Source organism: Oncorhynchus keta, chromosome 12 (genome assembly GCF_023373465.1).
Source record: "Oncorhynchus keta strain PuntledgeMale-10-30-2019 chromosome 12, Oket_V2, whole genome shotgun sequence".
Lineage (NCBI taxonomy): Eukaryota > Metazoa > Chordata > Actinopteri > Salmoniformes > Salmonidae > Oncorhynchus > Oncorhynchus keta.
In genome coordinates this window covers 50,393,565-50,412,943 of record NC_068432.1, presented here as the reverse complement: position 1 = coordinate 50,412,943, position 19,379 = coordinate 50,393,565, and the positions used below count along the sequence as shown (strand labels likewise).

Genomic DNA, 19,379 nt, shown 5'->3' with positions numbered 1-19,379 from the left:
CTGCTACGTTAATTCTCCCAACCTGCTACGTTAATTCTTCAACCTGCTACGTTAATTCTCCAACCTGCTACGTTAATTCTCCAACCTGCTACGTTAATTCTCCAACCTGCTACGTTAATTCTCCAACCTGCTACGTTAGTTCTCCTAACCTGCTACGTTAATTCTCCTAACCTGCTACGTTAGTTCTCCTAACCTGCTACATTAATTCTCCTAACCTCCTACGTTAATTCTCCTAACCTGCTACGTTAATTCTCCCAACCTGCTACGTTAGTTCTCCTAACCTGCTACTTTAATTCTCCTAACCTCCTACGTTAATTCTCCTAACCTGCTACATTAGTTCTCCTAACCTGCTACGTTAATTCTCCAACCTGCTACGTTAATTCTCCTAACCTGCTACGTTAGTTCTCCTAACCTGCTACGTTAATTCTCCAACCTGCTACGTTAATTCTCCTAACCTGCTACGTTAATTCTCCCAACCTGCTACGTTAGTTCTCCTAACCTGCTACGTTAATTCTCCTACCTGCTACGTTAGTTCTCTAACCTGCTACATTAGTTCTCCTAACCTGCTACGTTAATTCTCCTAACCTGCTACGTTAATTCTCCTAACCTGCTACATTAATTCTCCTAACCTGCTATGTTAATTCTCCTAACCTGCTACGTTAATTCTCCTAACCTGCTACGTTAGTTCTCCTAACCTGCTACGTTAATTCTCCTAACCTGCTATGTTAATTCTCCAACCTGCTACGTTAATTCTCCTAACCTGCTACGTTAGTTCTCTAACCTGCTACGTTAATTCTCCTAACCTGCTATGTTAATTCTCCAACCTGCTACGTTAATTCTCCTAACCTGCTACGTTAGTTCTCCTAACCTGCTACGTTAGTTCTCTAACCTGCTACATTAATTCTCCTAACCTGCTATGTTAATTCTCCAACCTGCTACGTTAATTCTCCTAACCTGCTACGTTAGTTCTCCTAACCTGCTACGTTAATTCTCCTAACCTGCTACGTTAATTCTCCTAACCTGCTACGTTAGTTCTCCCAACCTGCTACGTTAGTTCTCCTAACCTGCTACGTTAATTCTCCTAACCTGCTACGTTAGTTCTCCTAACCCGATACGTTAATTCTCCGAACCTGCTACGTTAATTCTCCCAACCTGCTACGTTAATTCTCCTAACCTGCTACGTTAGTTCTCTAACCTGCTACATTAATTCTCCTAACCTGCTATGTTAATTATCCTAACCTGCTACGTTAATTCTCCTAACCTGCTACGTTAATTCTCCTAACCTGCTACGTTAATTCTCCAACCTGCTACGTTAGTTCTCCTAACCTGCTACGTTAATTCTCCTAACCTGCTACGTTAGTTCTCCTAACCTGCTACATTAATTCTCCTAACCTGCTACGTTAATTCTCCTAACCTGCTACGTTAGTTCTCTAACCTGCTACATTAATTCTCCTAACCTCCTACGTTCTCCTAACCTGCTACGTTAATTCTCCCAACCTGCTACGTTAGTTCTCCTAACCTGCTACATTAATTCTCCTAACCTCCTACGGTAATTCTCCTAACCTGCTACGTTAGTTCTCCTAACCTGCTACGTTAATTCTCCAACCTGCTACGTTAATTCTCCTAACCTGCTACGTTAGTGCTCTAACCTGCTACGTTAATTCTCCAACCTGCTACGTTAATTCTCCTAACCTGCTACGTTAATTCTCCTAACCTGCTACGTTAGTTCTCTAACCTGCTACATTAATTCTCCTAACCTGCTATGTTAATTCTCCAACCTGCTACGTTAATTATCCTAACCTGCTACGTTAGTTCTCTAACCTGCTACGTTAATTCTCCTAACCTGCTACGTTAATTCTCCTAACCTGCTACGTTAGTTCTCCTAACCTGCTACGTTAGTTCTCCTAACCTGCTACGTTAGTTCTCCTAACCTGCTACGTTAGTTCTCCTAACCTGCTACGTTAGTTCTCCTAACCTGCTACGTTAATTCTCCTAACCTGCTACGTTAGTTCTCCCAACCTGCTACGTTAGTTCTCCTAACCTGCTACGTTAGTTCTCCTAACCTGCTACGTTAGTTCTCCTAACCTGCTACGTTAATTCTCCTAACCTGCTACGTTAGTTCTCCTAACCTGCTATGTTAATTCTCCTAACCTGCTACGTTAGTTCTCCTAACCTGCTACGTTAGTTCTCCTAACCTGCTATGTTAATTCTCTTAACCTGCTACGTTAATTCTCCTAACCTGCTATGTTAATTCTCCTAACCTGCTACGTTAATTCTCCAACCTGCTACGTTAATTCTCCTAACCTGCTACGTTAGTTCTCCTAACCTGCTACGTTAATTCTCCTAACCTGTTACGAAAAGTTATAGCTGTATCGAAGAGGTGTGTTTTCAGGGAGTCCCGTAATGACACAGAGTCAGTTCTGATCCTGTATAGTTCCGCCCCTGTCCCAGGCTGTATAGCTCCGCCCCCGTCCCAGGCTGTATAGCTCCGCCCCTGTCCCAGGCTGTATAGCTCCGCCCCCGTCCCAGGCTGTATAGCTCCGCCCCTGTCCCAGGCTGTATAGCTCCGCCCCCGTCCCAGGCAGTATAGCTCTGCCCCTGTCCCAGGCTGTATAGCTCTGCCCCTGTCCCAGGCTGTATAGCTCCGCCCCCGTCCCAGGCAGTATAGCTCTGCCCCTGTCCCAGGCTGTATAGCTCCGCCCCCGTCCCAGGCTGTATAGCTCCGCCCCTGTCCCAGGCTGTATAGCTCCGCCCCTGTCCCAGGCTGTATAGCTCTGCCCCTGTCCCAGGCTGTATAGCTCCGCCCCCGTCCCAGGCAGTATAGCTCCGCCCCTGTCCCAGGCTGTATAGCTCCGCCCCTGTCCCAGGCTGTATAGCTCCGCCCCTGTCCCAGGCTGTATAGCTCCGCCCCCGTCCCAGGCTGTATAGCTCCGCCCCCGGCCCATAGCTCTGCCCCTGTCCCAGGCTGTATAGCTCTGCCCCTGTCCCAGGCTGTATAGCTCCGCCCCCGTCCCAGGCAGTATAGCTCCACCCCTGTCCCAGGCTGTATAGCTCCGCCCCTGCCCCAGGCTGTATAGCTCTGACCCTGTCCCAGGCTGTATAGCTCCGCCCCTGTCCTAGGCTGTATAGCTCCGCCCCGGTCTCAGGCTGTATAGCTCCACCCCTGTCCCAGGCTGTATAGCTCCGCCCCTGTCCCAGGCTGTATAGCTCCGCCCCTGTCCCAGGCTGTATAGCTCCACCCCTGTCCCAGACTGTATAGCTCCGCCCCTGTCCCAGGCTGTTTCTGCTTCCCTTGGCCGCCTGGCTCTATCAGATCACGGCCCTCTGCTCTGCCTCACACCCATCAGATAACAGGCTGGATGGAGCCCAGGGGCTGATGGGACACCTAACTAACGTCATGATCATGAGATGAGTCCCGCTGGCCGTATCGGAGGGAGCAGCGACATCTTGGGACCAGAGTGTAACCTGTCAGACACTCTACAACTGCCCGGTTGGAATTCATAATACACTTTATAATGTCCTGACTAACAAGACACACAATACCACGAAGAACTCCTTATTTTCCTTTATCAATAACTAAAGCAACTTTCACACAAATAAAAAGGCATGTGCTCCTAGAAGATAACATAGTTCAGACCGCTAACCCAACTCCCTGTCCACTACACAAAATAGCTTATACTGACAATCTTGTTTTTCGGCCCACCACACATTACATCCAGGCTTGGTTGATCCAGCGTTACTTTAATAATAATAATATATAATAATATATGCCATTTAGCAGACGCTTTTATCCAAAGCGACTTACAGTCATGTGTGCATACATTCTACGTATGGGTGGTCCCGGGAATCGAACCCACTACCCTGGCGTTACAAGCACCATGCTCTACCAACTGAGCTACAGAAGGACCACTAGCTTTACTGTTTTGGCTCTGTTTTAACACTGATCTGGGAAGCCTTCCAACCTGGACTAGTCCTGCTGTAGTATGGTGTTCATCTAACAACGACAAGTTCTGTGAAGAGAGGTGATGCATTCTACTGCTCTACTCTACTCTACCCTATTCTGCTCTGCTCTACTCTACTCTGCCCTGCCCTACTCTGCCCTACTCTACTCTGCCCTACTCTACTCTGCCCTATTCTGCTCTGCTCTACTCTACTCTGCTCTACTCTACTCTGCTCTACTCTGCCCTTCTACTGATGAAATGACACTTAGCTTAGTGACATATTCAATTAAACGAAGTCAGAGGACAACCTTGGTCTTACCTCACCTCGGTCTGACGCAAGGACACGTCATGGTCTCTAATCTCCGTCGGATTAGAGTTTAGAAACAGACCCATATACATGTATGGCTCTGGATTGAAATAAGGAACACAATGCATGAGGTCATTCAGTTTATGTACCATAAATCAGACTAGATAAATATACTGCCCAGAACAGGCAGTTAACCCACTGTTCCCAGGCCGTCATTGAAAATAAGAATTTGCTCTTAACTGACTTGCCTAGTTAAATAAAGGTAAAATTGAAAATGTAATACATTTGTTAGATAAAGTAGTTTGTAAAGCTTGTCTGAATTCCATTTAATTAAAGTATTACGGTTCTAGAACAGTTTACATTCTGTGAGAGAGAGAGTCTTCAGTAAACTCAAGGATATCCAATTTAGGAGGAGAACAGAGGAGATCACCATAGCAACTGGGTTTTAAGTTCAAACTGCCAAATGACATACAGTAGATGGAGAAACTAAGCTCCAACAAGTCTGCTCTGCCCTACTCTGTCCTGCCCTGCTCTGTCCTGCTCAACTCTGCTCTGTCCTGCTCTGCTCTGTCCTGCTCTACTCTGCCCTGCTCTGTCCTACCCTACCCTGCCCTGCTCTGACCTACTCTGTCCTACCCTACCCTGCCCTGCCATGACCTGCTCTGTCCTACCCTACCCTGCCCTGCCTGACCTGCTCTGCCCTACCCTACCCTGCCCTGCTCTGACCTACCCCCTACCCTGCCCTGCTCTGCTCTGACCTACCCTGTCCTGCTCTGACCTACTCTGTCCTGCTCTGACCTCTCTGTCTGCTCTGCTCTGCTCTGCTCTGTCCTGCTGCTTTGCTCTGCTCTGTCCTGCTCTGCTTTGCTCTGCTCTGTCCTGCTCTGCTCTGCTCTGACCTACTCTGTCCTGCTCTGCCCTACCCTACTCTGCTCTGCCCTACTCTATTCTGCCCTGCCCTACTCTGCCCTATTCTGCTCTGCTCTACTCTACTCTGCCCTACTCTGCCCTATTCTGCTCTGCCCTACTCTACTCTGCCCTGCCCTACTCTGCCCTATTCTGCTCTGCTCTACTCTACTCTACTCTGCCCTACTCTGCCCTATTCTGCTCTGCTCTACTCTACTCTACTCTGCCCTACTCTACTCTACTCTGCCCTACTCTACTCTACTCTGCCCTATTCTGCTCTACTCTGCCCTACTCTACTCTGCCCTATTCTGCTCTGCTCTACTCTACTCTACTCTGCCCTACTCTACTCTGCCCTGCCCTACTCTACTCTGCCCTACTCTGCTCTGCCCTACTCTACTCTGCCCTACTCTGCTCTGCTCTACTCTACTCTCTCTTACTCTGCTCTGCTCTACTCTGCCCTACTCTGCTCTGCTCTACTCTGCCCTACTCTGCTCTACTCTGCTCTACTCTGCCCTACTCTGCTCTACTCTGCCCTACTCTGCTCTGCTCTACTCTGCCCTACTCTGCCCTGCCCTACTCTGCTCTGTCTTACTCTGCCCTACTCTACTCTGCCCTACCCTACTCTGCCCTGCCCTACTCTGCCCTATTCTGCTCTGCTCTACTCTACTCTGCCCTACTCTGCCCTACTCTGCCCTATTCTGCTCTGCTCTACTCTACTCTGCCCTATTCTGCTCTGCTCTACTCTACTCTACTCTGCCCTATTCTGCTCTGCTCTACTCTACTCTACTCTGCCCTACTCTGCCCTACTCTACTCTGCCCTACTCTACTCTGCCCTATTCTGCTCTGCTCTACTCTACTCTGCTCTACTCTGCCCTATTCTGCTCTGCTCTACTCTGCTCTACTCTGCCCTATTCTGCTCTGCTCTACTCTACTCTGCTCTACTCTACTCTGCCCTATTCTGCTCTACTCTGCCCTACTCTACTCTGCCCTACTCTACTCTGCCCTACTCTACTCTGCCCTACTCTACTCTGCTCTACTCTGCTCTACTCTGCCCTATTCTGCTCTGCTCTACTCTACTCTGCTCTACTCTGCCCTACTCTACTCTGCCCTACTCTACTCTGCCCTATTCTGCTCTGCTCTACTCTACTCTGCTCTACTCTGCCCTACTCTACTCTGCCCTACTCTACTCTGCCCTATTCTGCTCTGCTCTACTCTACTCTACTCTGCCCTACTCTACTCTGCCCTACTCTACTCTGCCCTACTCTGCTCTGCCCTACTCTACTCTGCCCTACTCTGCTCTGCTCTACTCTACTCTGTCTTACTCTGCTCTGCTCTACTCTGCCCTACTCTGCTCTGCTCTACTCTGCCCTACTCTGCTCTACTCTGCCTTACTCTACTCTGCCCTGCTCTACTCTGCTCTACTCTGCTCTACTCTGCCCTACTCCGCTCTGCTCTACTCTGCCATGCCCTACTCTGCCCTGCCCTACTCTGCTCTGCCTTACTCTACCCTGCCCTGCTCTACTCTGCCCTACTCTACTCTGCCCTGCTCTACTCTGCCCTACTCTACTCTGCCCTGCTCTACTCTGCTCTACTCTGCCCGACTCTGCTCTGCTCTACTCTACTCTGCCCGACTCTGCTCTGCTCTACTCTGCCATGCCCTACTCTGCCATGCCCTACTCTGCTCTGCCTTACTCTACCCTGCCCTGCTCTACTCTGCCCTACTCTACTCTGCCCTGCTCTACTCTACTCTACTCTGCCCGACTCTGCTCTGCTCTACTCTACTCTGCCCTACTCTGCTCTGCCCTGCCCTACTCTACTCTGCCCTAACCTACTCTGCCCTACTCTACTCTACTCTGCCCTACTCTACTCTACCCTGCCCTACTCTACTCTACTCTGCCCTGCTCTACTCTGCCCTACTCTACTCTGCTCTGCCCTACTCTGCTCTGCCCTACTCTACTCTACTCTACTCTGCTCTCACAGTAAAGGGCCAGTTTGTACAGAAGTCAAACCCTAAGACATTCTTAGAAAGTCCTTTTTTCTCTCTACATATTCTGCACTGCGCAGCCTTAACACAGCGAGGCCCTAGACTAGGTCTACACAGACATATTTGGCTGGTAGTGTTGTGTACACAATGAAATTACAGTGCCATGGTTTTACAGACGGTTTCTATGGCAATGCCTTCACTAGGCCTCCAATAACATCCATCCATTTATCAGAGTCTGACTCCCAAATGGCACCCTAGTACCTTTCTAGTGCACTTCGTTTGACCAGGGTCCATAGCCACTTCATACAGTGCCTTCGGAAAGTTTTCAAAGCCATTGACAGCTTTCTTCAAAAATGTATTAAATAGTTTTTTTCCTCCTTATCAATCTACACACAATACCCCATAATGACAACGCAAAACCAGGTTTTTATAAATATTTGCTAATTTATAAAAGAAATACAAAAATGAAATTATAACATTTCCATAAGTATTCAGACCCTCTACTCAGTACTTTATTGAAGTACCTTTGGCAGCGATTACAGCCGTAAATCTTATTGGGTATGACGCTACAAGCTTGACACACCTGTATTTGGGGAGTTTCTCGCATTCTTCTCTGTAGATCCTCTCAAGCTCTGTCGAGTTGGTTGGGCCACTCAAAGACATTCAGAGACTTGTCTCGAAGCCACTCCTGCGTTGTCTTGGCTGTGTGCTTAGGGTCATTGTCCGGTTGGAAGGTGAACCTTTGTCCCAGTCTGAGGTCCTGAGCACTCTGGGGCAGGTTTTTATCTAGGATCTCTCTATACTTTCCTCCGTTCATCTTTCCCTCGATCACGACTAGTCTCCCAGTCTCTGCTACTGAAAAACATTGCCACAGGATGATGCTGCCACCACCATGCTTCACCGTAGGGATGGTGCCAGGTTTCCTCCAGACGTGACACTTGGCATTTAGGCCAAAGAGTTCAATCTTGGTTTCATCAAATAGTCAAAGTATTCCACCTGTTGTTTACAAAGCTTGTGACAAATACCGTTTGACTTGATTCCTGTCACTAACATGACTTCCTGTATAAATTCCCCCTTATTTCCTGTTTCCTGCAGCGTGAGAGACATGAAGATTGGAAGTTGTCACATAACAATGGTTGGGGACAGGAGCATCCCGTAGAGCTTCCTTCCTATGTGGGCCCTGGTTAAAAGAAGTGGACCATATATGGAACGGGTACCGTCTGGGACACAGCCCCTTCTCTTCCTGAACCAGACAGGACAAGCTATGAATATCTATCCCCTCTCGCTGAACTTTTTTTTACCTTTCTCTGTCTCTCTCTTGTTCAATTCAATTCGAGGAGCTTTATTGACATGGGAAACGTGTTAACATTGCCAAAGCAAGTGAGGTAGATAATATACAAAAGTGAAATAAACAATGAAAATGAACTTATTCTTATTATATCTCTCTTTCTCTATTTTTTTAATCTTCCTTTCTCGATCTCTCCCTCCCGCTCTGTCTCTCTTTCTCTCTGTTTATATCTCTCTCTGTCTCTCTCTCTCTCTCTGTCTCTCTCCCTCTCTCCCTCTCTCTGTCTCCCTCTCCCTCTCCCTCTCTCTCCGTCTCCCTCTCCCTCTCTCTCCCTCTCTCCCTCTCTCTGTCTCCCTCTCCCTCTCCCTCTCTCTCCCTCTCTCTCTCTCTCTCTCTCTCTCTCTCTCTCTCTCTCTCTCTCTCTCTCTCTCTCTCTCTCTCCCTCTCTCTCTCTCTCCCTCTCCCTCTCCCTCTCTCTCTCTCTCTCTCTCTCCCTCTCCCTCTCCCTCTCCCTCTCCCTCTCCCTCTCTCTCTCTCTCTCTCTTTCTCTTTCTCTTTCTCTCCCTCTCCCTTTTCCTCTCCCTCTCTATCTATCTATCTCTCTCTCTCTCTCTCTCTCTCTCTCTCTCTCTCTCTCTCTCTCTCTCTCTCTCTGTCTCTCTCTCCTTTCCCTCTCTGTCTCTCTCTCTCTCTCTCTCTCTCTCTCTCTCTCTCTCTCTCTCTCTCTCTCTCTCTCTCTCTCTCTCTCTCCCCCCCCCATCAAAACAAAGTCAAACATAAACAGAGTCTGACTCAAATCTCAGTAGAGTCAAAGATGGATGCCACACCCAGATACACAAACACAGACACAATGCAAACATTACCCACACAGACCCAAAACACTTGTACTGTTCAGAAACACACCCAACTAGACATACTGTACAAACAGTATATCCAGCCAGGCTACTGTACGTGGAACGGCTGTGAAATGCCTAGCTAGTTAGCAGTGTGCGCTAGTAACGTTTCAATCAGTGACGTCACTCGCTCTGAGACCTTGAAATAGTCGTTTCCCTTTTCTCTGCAAGGACCGAGGCTTTTGTGGAGCGATGGGTAACGCTGCTTCGTGGTAACGCTGGTTCGAGCCCAGGTTGGGGTGAGAAGACAGAAGCAAACCGTTTACAGAAGTAACACTACTCACACAGAGCCTTATAGGGCTGGTTTCCCTGACTAAAGATTAAACCTAGTTGTGGCCTAAAAAAAGCATGTTCAATGGAGAACATCTATTAAAATAGTTTTTTAGTACAGGGTTAGGTTTGATCTGTGTCCGGTAAACTTGCCCATAGAGGCATACAGAGACTGGCCCAGGACTGACCTGTTTTTGATGCGTAGTTTAACTCCTCCAGAACATCCTCCTCGATTTTCTCTGGGGGGTCCGTGAACGGAGGAGAGGGGGGTGTGGTGGTCCGAGGGAGGACCGATGGTGGGTAGGGGGGTGAGGTTGGGCAGGGTCAGTGGGGTGAGGGTGGGGTCACCACAGCAGGAGCCTAGGCAGCACTCCCTGAGGAAGAGACAGAGATAGTCAGAGCAGTGAGAGGGAAAGCACTACTACTTACCACTGTCAGCTGACAGAGTAGCCTACCAACCCGGTACCGACCCAGTACCACCCCGGTACCAACCCAGTACCAACCCAATACCAACCCAGTACCAACCCAATACCAACCCAGTACCAACCAAATACCAACCCAGTACCAACCCAGTACCAACCCAGTACCAACCCAATACCAACCCAATACCAACCCAGTACCAACCCAATACCAACCCAGTACCAACCAAATACCAACCCAGTACCAACCCAGTACCAACCCGGTACCGACCCAGTACCACCCGGTACCAACCCAGTACCAACCCAATACCAACCCAGTACCAACCCAATACCAACCCAGTACCAACCCAATACCAACCCAGTACCAACCAAATACCAACCCAGTACCAACCCAGTACCAACCCAGTACCAACCCAATACCAACCCAATACCAACCCAGTACCAACCCAATACCAACCCAGTACCAACCCAATACCAACCCAGTACCAACCCAGTACCAACCCAATACCAACCCAATACCAACCCAGTACCAACCCAATACCAACCCAGTACCAACCCAGTACCAACCCAATACCAACCCAGTACCAACCCAATACCAACCCAATACCAACCCAGTACCAACCCAGTACCAACCCGGTACCGACCCAGTACCACCCGGTACCAACCCAGTACCAACCCAATACCAACCCAGTACCAACCCAATACCAACCCAGTACCAACCCAATACCAACCCAGTACCAACCAAATACCAACCCAGTACCAACCCAGTACCAACCCAGTACCAACCCAATACCAACCCAATACCAACCCAGTACCAACCCAATACCAACCCAGTACCAACCCAATACCAACCCAGTACCAACCCAGTACCAACCCAATACCAACCCAATACCAACCCAGTACCAACCCAATACCAACCCAGTACCAACCCAGTACCAACCCAATACCAACCCAGTACCAACCCAATACCAACCCAATACCAACCCAGTACCAACCCAGTACCAACCCGGGCATGTACCAACCCAGTACCAACCCGGGCATATACCAACCCAGTACCAACCCAATACCAACCCAGTACCAACCCAGTACCAACCCAATACCAACCCAGTACCAACCCAATACCAACCCAATACCAACCCAGTACCAACCCAGTACCAACCCAGCATGTACCAACCCAGTACCAACCCAGCACCAACCCAGCACGTACCAACCCAGTACCAACCCAGCACGTACCAACCCAGTACCAACCCAGCACGTACCAACCCAGTATCAACCCAGCACCAACCCAGCACGTACCAACCCAGTACCAACCCAGCACGTACCAACCCAGTACCAACCCAGCATGTACCAACCCAGTACCAACCCAGCACCAACCCAGCACATACCAACCCAGTACCAACCCAGCACCAACCCAGCATGTACCAACCCAGTACCAACCCAGCATGTACCAACCCAGCACGTACCAACCCAGTACCAACCCAGCACGTACCAACCCAGTACCAACCCAGCATGTACCAACCCAGTACCAACCCAGTACCAACCCAGCACGTACCAACCCAACATGGGTTAATATACAGTGAATGCTCCCGTACTTAAAGTGAACCACTAAACCAGAAGAGGTAATTGTGTATAATGTGTCACATCCAGACCCGGCTAATTCTTTCTTCACCACTATGTTTTCACAGCACTCCCAGCTTATCAATATCAAGGAAAGCAACCAGGAGTTTTAAACTGATCTGAGTTAAAGGTCAAGAGGAGGTCAAATGGGTCAGCTCTTGGTTGTGGCACGGCATTCATAACTAGCTAAATCCTTACTAACTAGCTACATCCTTACGAAATAGCTACATCCTTACTAACTGCCTAAGTCCTTACTAACTACCTAAGTCCTTACTAACTAGCTAAATCCTTACTAACTAGCTAAATCCTTACTAACTGTGTAGTGGATGGTTACAGCCGGTGCTATTCAACAGTAGCATGTGGCCTGGGGTGGTGTAGTGGATGGTTACAGCCGGTGCTATTCAACAGTAGCATGTGGCCTGGGGTGGTGTAGTGGATGGTTACAGCCGGTGCTATTCAACAGTAGCATGTGGCCTGGGGTGGTGTAGTGGATGGTTACAGCCGGTGCTATTCAACAGTAGCATGTGGCCTGGGGTGGTGTAGTGAATGGTTACAGCCGGTGCTATTCAACAGTAGCATGTGGCCTGAGGTGGTGTAGTGGATGGTTACAGCCGGTGCCCTCAGAACATATGTCAAATCAATAGTCTGGGTAGCCATTTGACTAGATGTTCAGGAGTCTTATGGCTTGGGGGTAGAAGCTGTTTAGAAGCCTCTTGGACGTAGACTTGGTGCTCCGGTACCGCTTGCCGTGTGGTAGCAGAGAGAACAGTCTATGACTAGGGTGGCTGGAGTCTTTGACAATTTTCAGAGTCTTCCTCTGACACCGCCTGGTATAGGGGTCCTGGATGGCAGGAAGCTTGACCCCAGTGATGTACTGGGCAGTTCGCACTACACTCTGTAGTGCCTCGCGGTCGGAGGCAGAGCAGTTGCCGTACCAGGCAGTGATGCAACCAGTCAGGATGTTCTCGATGGTGCAACTGTAGAACCTTTTGAGGATATGTAAGCTCCTCTGTTGGAGTGGGTTTAAATCCGAGTCATTCTACCATTCTAACACACTCTCTCCTTCCTACTTTCCTGTCACTGACCAATAAACACGAAAAGGAGTAGCTTTGCCAGTCAGGCGTCTCGGCTGAAGCCAGGACTCCAGACTAACTTTTTCAGTTGGTTGTGCCACCAACTGGTTTGGTCGCACCAATTTTTCTCTCTCGCAATTTCACAGAAAATAAATGTTTTGTAATCACCTTAGTCATTCACAGAGCTTTAGATGATGTAATAGAACACATTCAATAAATGTTTGTTGTTTAATTGTTTGTTGAATCTTCTAACAGGAACACATGATTCAAGATATTATGATGTCCAATCTAATCCAGTGATTTTCATGAATTGTTGTTCAATAGAGATGAATTTGCCTACAATCTTTATGTGCACTAACATCATAGACTAATTCACCACGAGGAAGTGCAAATTCTAAGCACATTAGATAGATCGCTAACACTCAATATAGTACCCCAGTGTCAGTAGTCATGTACTAATCTATCAGTAAATGTATTGTCATATATAAAAAAAATGTTGCAGTTGTTGCCTACATATGCCGCATGTGCACTATAATCCTCTACCTCTGAACAGAGTCATACGAGAGCCATTTGGGATGCAGACAATGCCTCTAGTCTCTCCTCTCTCCAGAGCAGTACAGTAGTTAACTAGGCTAATGAGATGCGTTTTTGTTTATGAGGTTAACACTTCTCTGATTGGTTCATATACACATCATTGTTTATGAGGTTACCTCTTCTCTGATTGGTTCACATACAAATGATTGTTTATGCGTTTAAGTCTTCTTTGATTTGTTCATATACACATTCCACACATATGACCTCAAATGACACGATATATGAATAAATTACATTTTATTTTTGTGTCAAATCACCAATTAGCAACCCATCCCTTATGGGATTAATTGACACATAAACAAACATTACAACAATTCAGTATGGTAATTAAATGATCATTATTCCTTCGGTGTTCTCTGCATCGCATAAAGAGTGAAACATTTTTATGTTAATCAGAATATTGGCCCAATAGTCGATAGCTAATAAGATTTCTTACATTTTGACTGGACAGATGAGCCGTTTACTATATTAGTTTCACTTATGGAGTCGGATGGATAGAAAGGGAAATCAGACTAAGTTGTAGTTATTGTGTACGATGTCATAGTGATGCTATAGTTCTAGGTTGTAGTTATTGTGTACTATGTCATAGTGATGCTATAGTTCTAGGTTGTAGTTATTGTGTACTATGTCATAGTGGTGCTATAGTTCTAGGTTGAAGTTATTGTGTACTATGTCATAGTGATGCTATAGTTCTAGGTTGTAGTTATTGTGTACTATGTCATAGTGATGCTATAGTTCTAGGTTGTAGTTATTGTGTACGATGTCATAGTGATGCTATAGTTCTAGGTTGTAGTTATTGTGTACTATGTCATAGTGGTGCTATAGTTCTAGGTTGTAGTTATTGTGTACGATGTCATAGTGATGCTATAGTTCTAGGTTGAAGTTATTGTGTACGATGTCATAGTGGTGCTATAGTTCTAGGTTGAAGTTATTGTGTACGATGTCATAGTGATGCTATAGTTCTAGGTTGTAGTTATTGTGTACTATGTCATAGTGGTGCTATAGTTCTAGGTTGTAGTTATTGTGTACGATGTCATAGTGATGCTATAGTTCTAGGTTGTAGTTATTGTGTACGATGTCATAGTGGTGCTATAGTTCTAGGTTGTAGTTATTGTGTACGATGTCATAGTGGTGCTATAGTTCTAGGTTGTAGTTATTGTGTACGATGTCATAGTGATGCTATAGTTCTAGGTTGTAGTTATTGTGTACGATGTCATAGTGATGCTATAGTTCTAGGTTGTAGTTATTGTGTACGATGTCATAGTGGTGCTATAGTTCTAGGTTGTAGTTATTGTGTACGATGTCATAGTGGTGCTATAGTTCTAGGTTGTAGTTATTGTGTACGATGTCATAGTGGTGCTATAGTTCTAGGTTGTAGTTATTGTGTACTATGTCATAGTGGTGCTATAGTTCTAGGTTGTAGTTATTGTGTACTATGTCATAGTGGTGCTATAGTTCTAGGTTGTAGTTATTGTGTACTATGTCATAGTGATGCTATAGTTCTAGGTTGTAGTTATTGTGTACTATGTCATAGTGGTGCTATATTTCTAGGTTGTAGTTATTGTGTACTATGTCATATTGGTGCTATAGTTCTAGGTTGTAGTTATTGTGTACTATGTCATAGTAGTGCTATAGTTCTAGGTTGTAGTTATTGTCTACTATGTCATAGTAGTGCTATAGTTCTAGGTTGAAGTTATTGTGTACTATGTCATAGTAGTGCTATAGTTCTAGGTTGTAGTTATTGTCTACTATGTCATATTGGTGCTATAGTCATAACTATGTTGCTGATATCTACTGACTACTCTCTTATTATCTCCATTAGAAAAAAGAGAACTAACAACAAACACTGTGTATAATCTTATATCCCTCACTTGCTCATTGAGACCATATATGTGAAGGCAATCTGGAAATACAGTATAACATAATACAGTATAACATAATACAGTATAATTTAATACAGTATCATATAATACAGTATCGTATAATACAGTATCATAAAATACAGTATCATATAATACAGTATCATTTAATACAGTATCATTTAATACAGTATCATATAATACAGTATCATAAAATACAGTATCATATAATACAGTATCGTATAATACAGTATCATACAATACAGTATCATAAAATACAGTATCGTACAATACAGTATCATATAATACAGTATCATATAATACAGTATCATATAATACAGTATAATTTAATACAGTATCATATAATACAGTATCGTATAATACAGTATCATAAAATACAGTATCATATAATACAGTATCATTTAATACAGTATCATATAATACAGTATCATATAATACAGTATCATAAAATACAGTATCATATAATACAGTATCATTTAATACAGTATCATTTAATACAGTATCATATAATACAGTATCATATAATAGAGTATCATTTAATACAGTATCATATAATACAGTATCATATAATACAGTATCATAAAATACAGTATAATGATCTTATGTCTAAACTGTACCAACTACCAAATATGAATATGCATGAAGCTGACCTGGATAGGGCAGTAATTTAAAACCCACCCCATAGTCTCTGTGTCCAAACTGTGCTGTTTCGCATCCATCTATAAACAACCGCTCTCTCGTTCTCTCTCTCATCGTCTGCATCAGAAAACAGACAAACAAAAGAAAGCAAGCCCAGCTGAAAACCTCTGAGTGAGACGGAAAGGCTGTGGAGGGTGTGATGTCGCTCTCTTATAGAGCCAGCAGACGGACAGTAAGTCATTATCAACCAAGAGAATGCTGCAGACGGACAGTAAGTCATTATCAACCAAGAGAATGCTGCAGACGGACAGTAAGTCATTATCAACCAAGAGAATGCTGCAGACGGACAGTAAGTCATTATCAACCAAGAGAATGCTGCAGACGGACAGTAAGTCATTATCAACCAAGAGAATGCTGCAGACTGACAGTAAGTCATTATCAACCAAGAGAATGCTGCAGACTGACAGTAAGTCATTATCAACCAAGAGAATGCTGCAGACTGACAGTAAGTCATTATCAACCAAGATAATGCTGCAGACGGACAGTAAGTCATTATCAACCAAGAGAATGCTGCAGACGGACAGTAAGTCATTATCAACCAAGAGAATGCTGCAGACTGACAGTAAGTCATTATCAACCAAGAGAATGCTGCAGACGGACAGTAAGTCATTATCAACCAAGAGAATGCTGCAGACGGACAGTAAGTCATTATCAACCAAGAGAATGCTGCAGACGGACAGTAAGTCATTATCAACCAAGAGAATGCTGCAGACGGACAGTAAGTCATTATCAACCAAGAGAATGCTGCAGACTGACAGTAAGTCATTATCAACCAAGAGAATGCTGCAGACTGACAGTAAGTCATTATCAACCAAGAGAATGCTGCAGACTGACAGTAAGTCATTATCAACCAAGAGAATGCTGCAGACGGACAGTAAGTCATTATCAACCAAGAGAATGCTGCAGACTGACAGTAAGTCATTATCAACCAAGAGAATGCTGCAGACGGAAAGTAAGTCATTATCAACCAAGAGAATGCTGCAGACTGACAGTAAGTCATTATCAACCAAGAGAATGCTGCAGACGGACAGTAAGTCATATCAACCAAGAGAATGCTGCAGACGGACAGTAAGTCATTATCAACCAAGAGAATGCTGCAAACACCGTAAGTCATTATCAACCAAGAGAATGCTGCAAACAGACAGTAAGTCATTATCAACCAAGAGAATGCTGCAGACAGACAGTAGCTAGCTAACCGACCAGGCCTGTGTGACAGACAGTAGCTAGCTAACCGACCAGGCCTGCGTGACAGACAGTAGCTAGCTAGCCGACCAGGCCTGTATGACAGACAGTAGCTAGCTAACCGACCAGGCCTGTGTGACAGACAGTAGCTAGCTAACCGACCAGGCCTGTGTGACAGACAGTAGCTAGCTAACCGACCAGGCCTGTGTGACAATTCAGGTGTTTTTGTTGAGTGCCTTTGTTACAACTATGAAACAGAAAGCATATGTGTTGGAACACAGTAACAGTTTATTTTTATAACAACAAAATAAAAAAATACCCAACTACCAAGACGCACGATCAGCAAGACGCGAGGCGGTCAACTGACGAAAACATTAGTAGCCTAAACATCATTAGAAGCGCCAGGCGGCCTTGACAAATACTGAAACTCAGCACAAAAACAACAATGGTATGATAATGGTATGATAATGAATACAAGTGTCGATATGACAGCAGTCACAAATTGTCAATTACTATCAGCTTGTGCTTACATGGTGTGTGCGTCTTCACGCAATGGCATCAGTTGAAGGATGCCCATGCCACATAAACAACGAGAGCTAGTGAGTGTGTTGCTGATGGTTATTTTTTGCTTGAGACATACTGTAGAGCCTGCTCTCTCAGTGATGACATTTTGTGCTGATAATCGGCCCGTAGCATTGTCACGGGCTTGTTCTATCTAAACGTTGGCCATTCCTTCCTCTCTCCCGTCTCAACTTTTCATTTGGTAGTGGCGAGGATAACTGCTCAGTGTGCAACACTCTGGGGTTTTGGAGGGGGGGGGGCTCTGAGGTATAAATTCAGGATGAGGCTCAGAACCAGAAGAAGAGGTTCAGGATGAGGCTCGGAACCAGAAGAGGAGGCTCAGGATGATGCTCAGAACCAGAAGATGAATCATCAGAGGTGGAGGTTCAGGATGAGGCTCAGAACCAGAAGAGGAGGTTCAGGAAGAGGCTCAGAACCAGAAGAGGAGGTTCAGGATCAGGCTCAGAACCAGAAGATTAATCATCAGAGATGTCATGATCCATTTCGTCCATCGGAGTCGTTTTCATTCAGATTTTGTAGCAGTGCTAACGCAGCATGTGCATCCATTCGTCTTGCTTTTCTTACCATTCTACATGATGCACACGTTCACTGTGTAGCCAAGTAGGCCAGAGGAGACTGGTGAGACTGCTTTGATTCGCTGGACTGATGATATAGGGTACATACCATTTTAAGATTAGAATTACAATAGATCAATACAACAGAATTGCCTGCCCTTGTTCTTTATTCACTATTGGTGATGAAACAATGATGCATAGTTCACTTCCCCCTCGCTCATCAACTCACCCATTCTCCCCCATCATACTTTACTTCATTTATTTCATCTGTTGTTACATGTGTGAAATTAGATTTGGTATAGTTTATAGGTTCGGTTTTGAGGAAATTATCAGGGTGGTTATCAACTGGGAATGGTACCATCAACTGTCAGGAGTAGGAGGGGAGTAGGCCCTACTGTAGGGAGAAGGTGAGGAGCAGGCCCTACTGTAGGGAGAAGGTGAGGAGGAGCAGGCCCTACTGTCAGGAGAAGGTGAGGAGCAGGCCCTACTGTAGGGAGAAGGTGAGGAGCAGACCCTACTGTCAGGAGAAGGAGAGGAGCAGGCCTTACTGTAGGGAGAAGGTGAGGAGCAGGCCCTACTGTAAGGAGAAGGTGAGGAGCAGGCCCTACTGTAGGGAGAAGGTGAGGAGCAGACCCTACTGTCAGGAGAAGGAGAGGAGCAGGCCTTACTGTAGGGAGAAGGTGAGGAGCAGGCCCTACTGTAAGGAGAAGGTGAGGAGCAGGCCTTACTGTAGGGAGAAGGTGAGGAGCAGGCCCTACTGTAGGGAGAAGGTGAGGAGGAGCAGGCCCTACTGTCAGGAGAAGGAGGGGAGCAGGCCCTACTGTCAGGAGAAGGAGGGGAGTAGGTCCTACTGTAGGGAGAAGGCGAGGAGCAGGCCCTACTGTCAGGAGAAGGAGGGGAGCAGGCCCTACTGTAGGGAGAAGGTGAGGAGCAGGCCCTACTGTCAGGAGAAGGAGGGGAGCAGGCGCTACTGTAGGGAGAAGGTGAGGAGCAGGCCCTACTGTAGGGAGAAGGTGAGGAGGAGCAGGCCCTACTGTCAGGAGAAGGAGGGGAGCAGGCCCTACTGTAGGGAGAAGGAGGGGAGTAGGCCCTACTGTAGGGAGAAGGAGGGGAGCAGGCCCTACTGTAGGGAGAAGGAGGGGAGCAGGCCCTACTGTAGGGAGAAGGAGGGGAGCAGGCCCTACTGTAGG

At 46.2% G+C, this 19,379-nt stretch overlaps 1 protein-coding gene across 13 annotated transcripts in view; it reads right to left on the bottom strand.

Moving 5' to 3' along the window:
- The window catches only part of LOC118380861 (protein Shroom3-like), a 162,901-nt gene that overhangs the window by 65,803 nt on the left and 77,719 nt on the right, over positions 1-19,379 (bottom strand). For all 13 annotated transcript variants that reach the window (XM_052458569.1, XM_052458571.1, XM_052458573.1 and 10 more), the window contains one exon: positions 9,778-9,963. In XM_052458569.1, the coding sequence (XP_052314529.1) occupies positions 9,778-9,963 (186 nt within the window). The remainder of the gene's footprint in view (positions 1-9,777; positions 9,964-19,379) is intronic.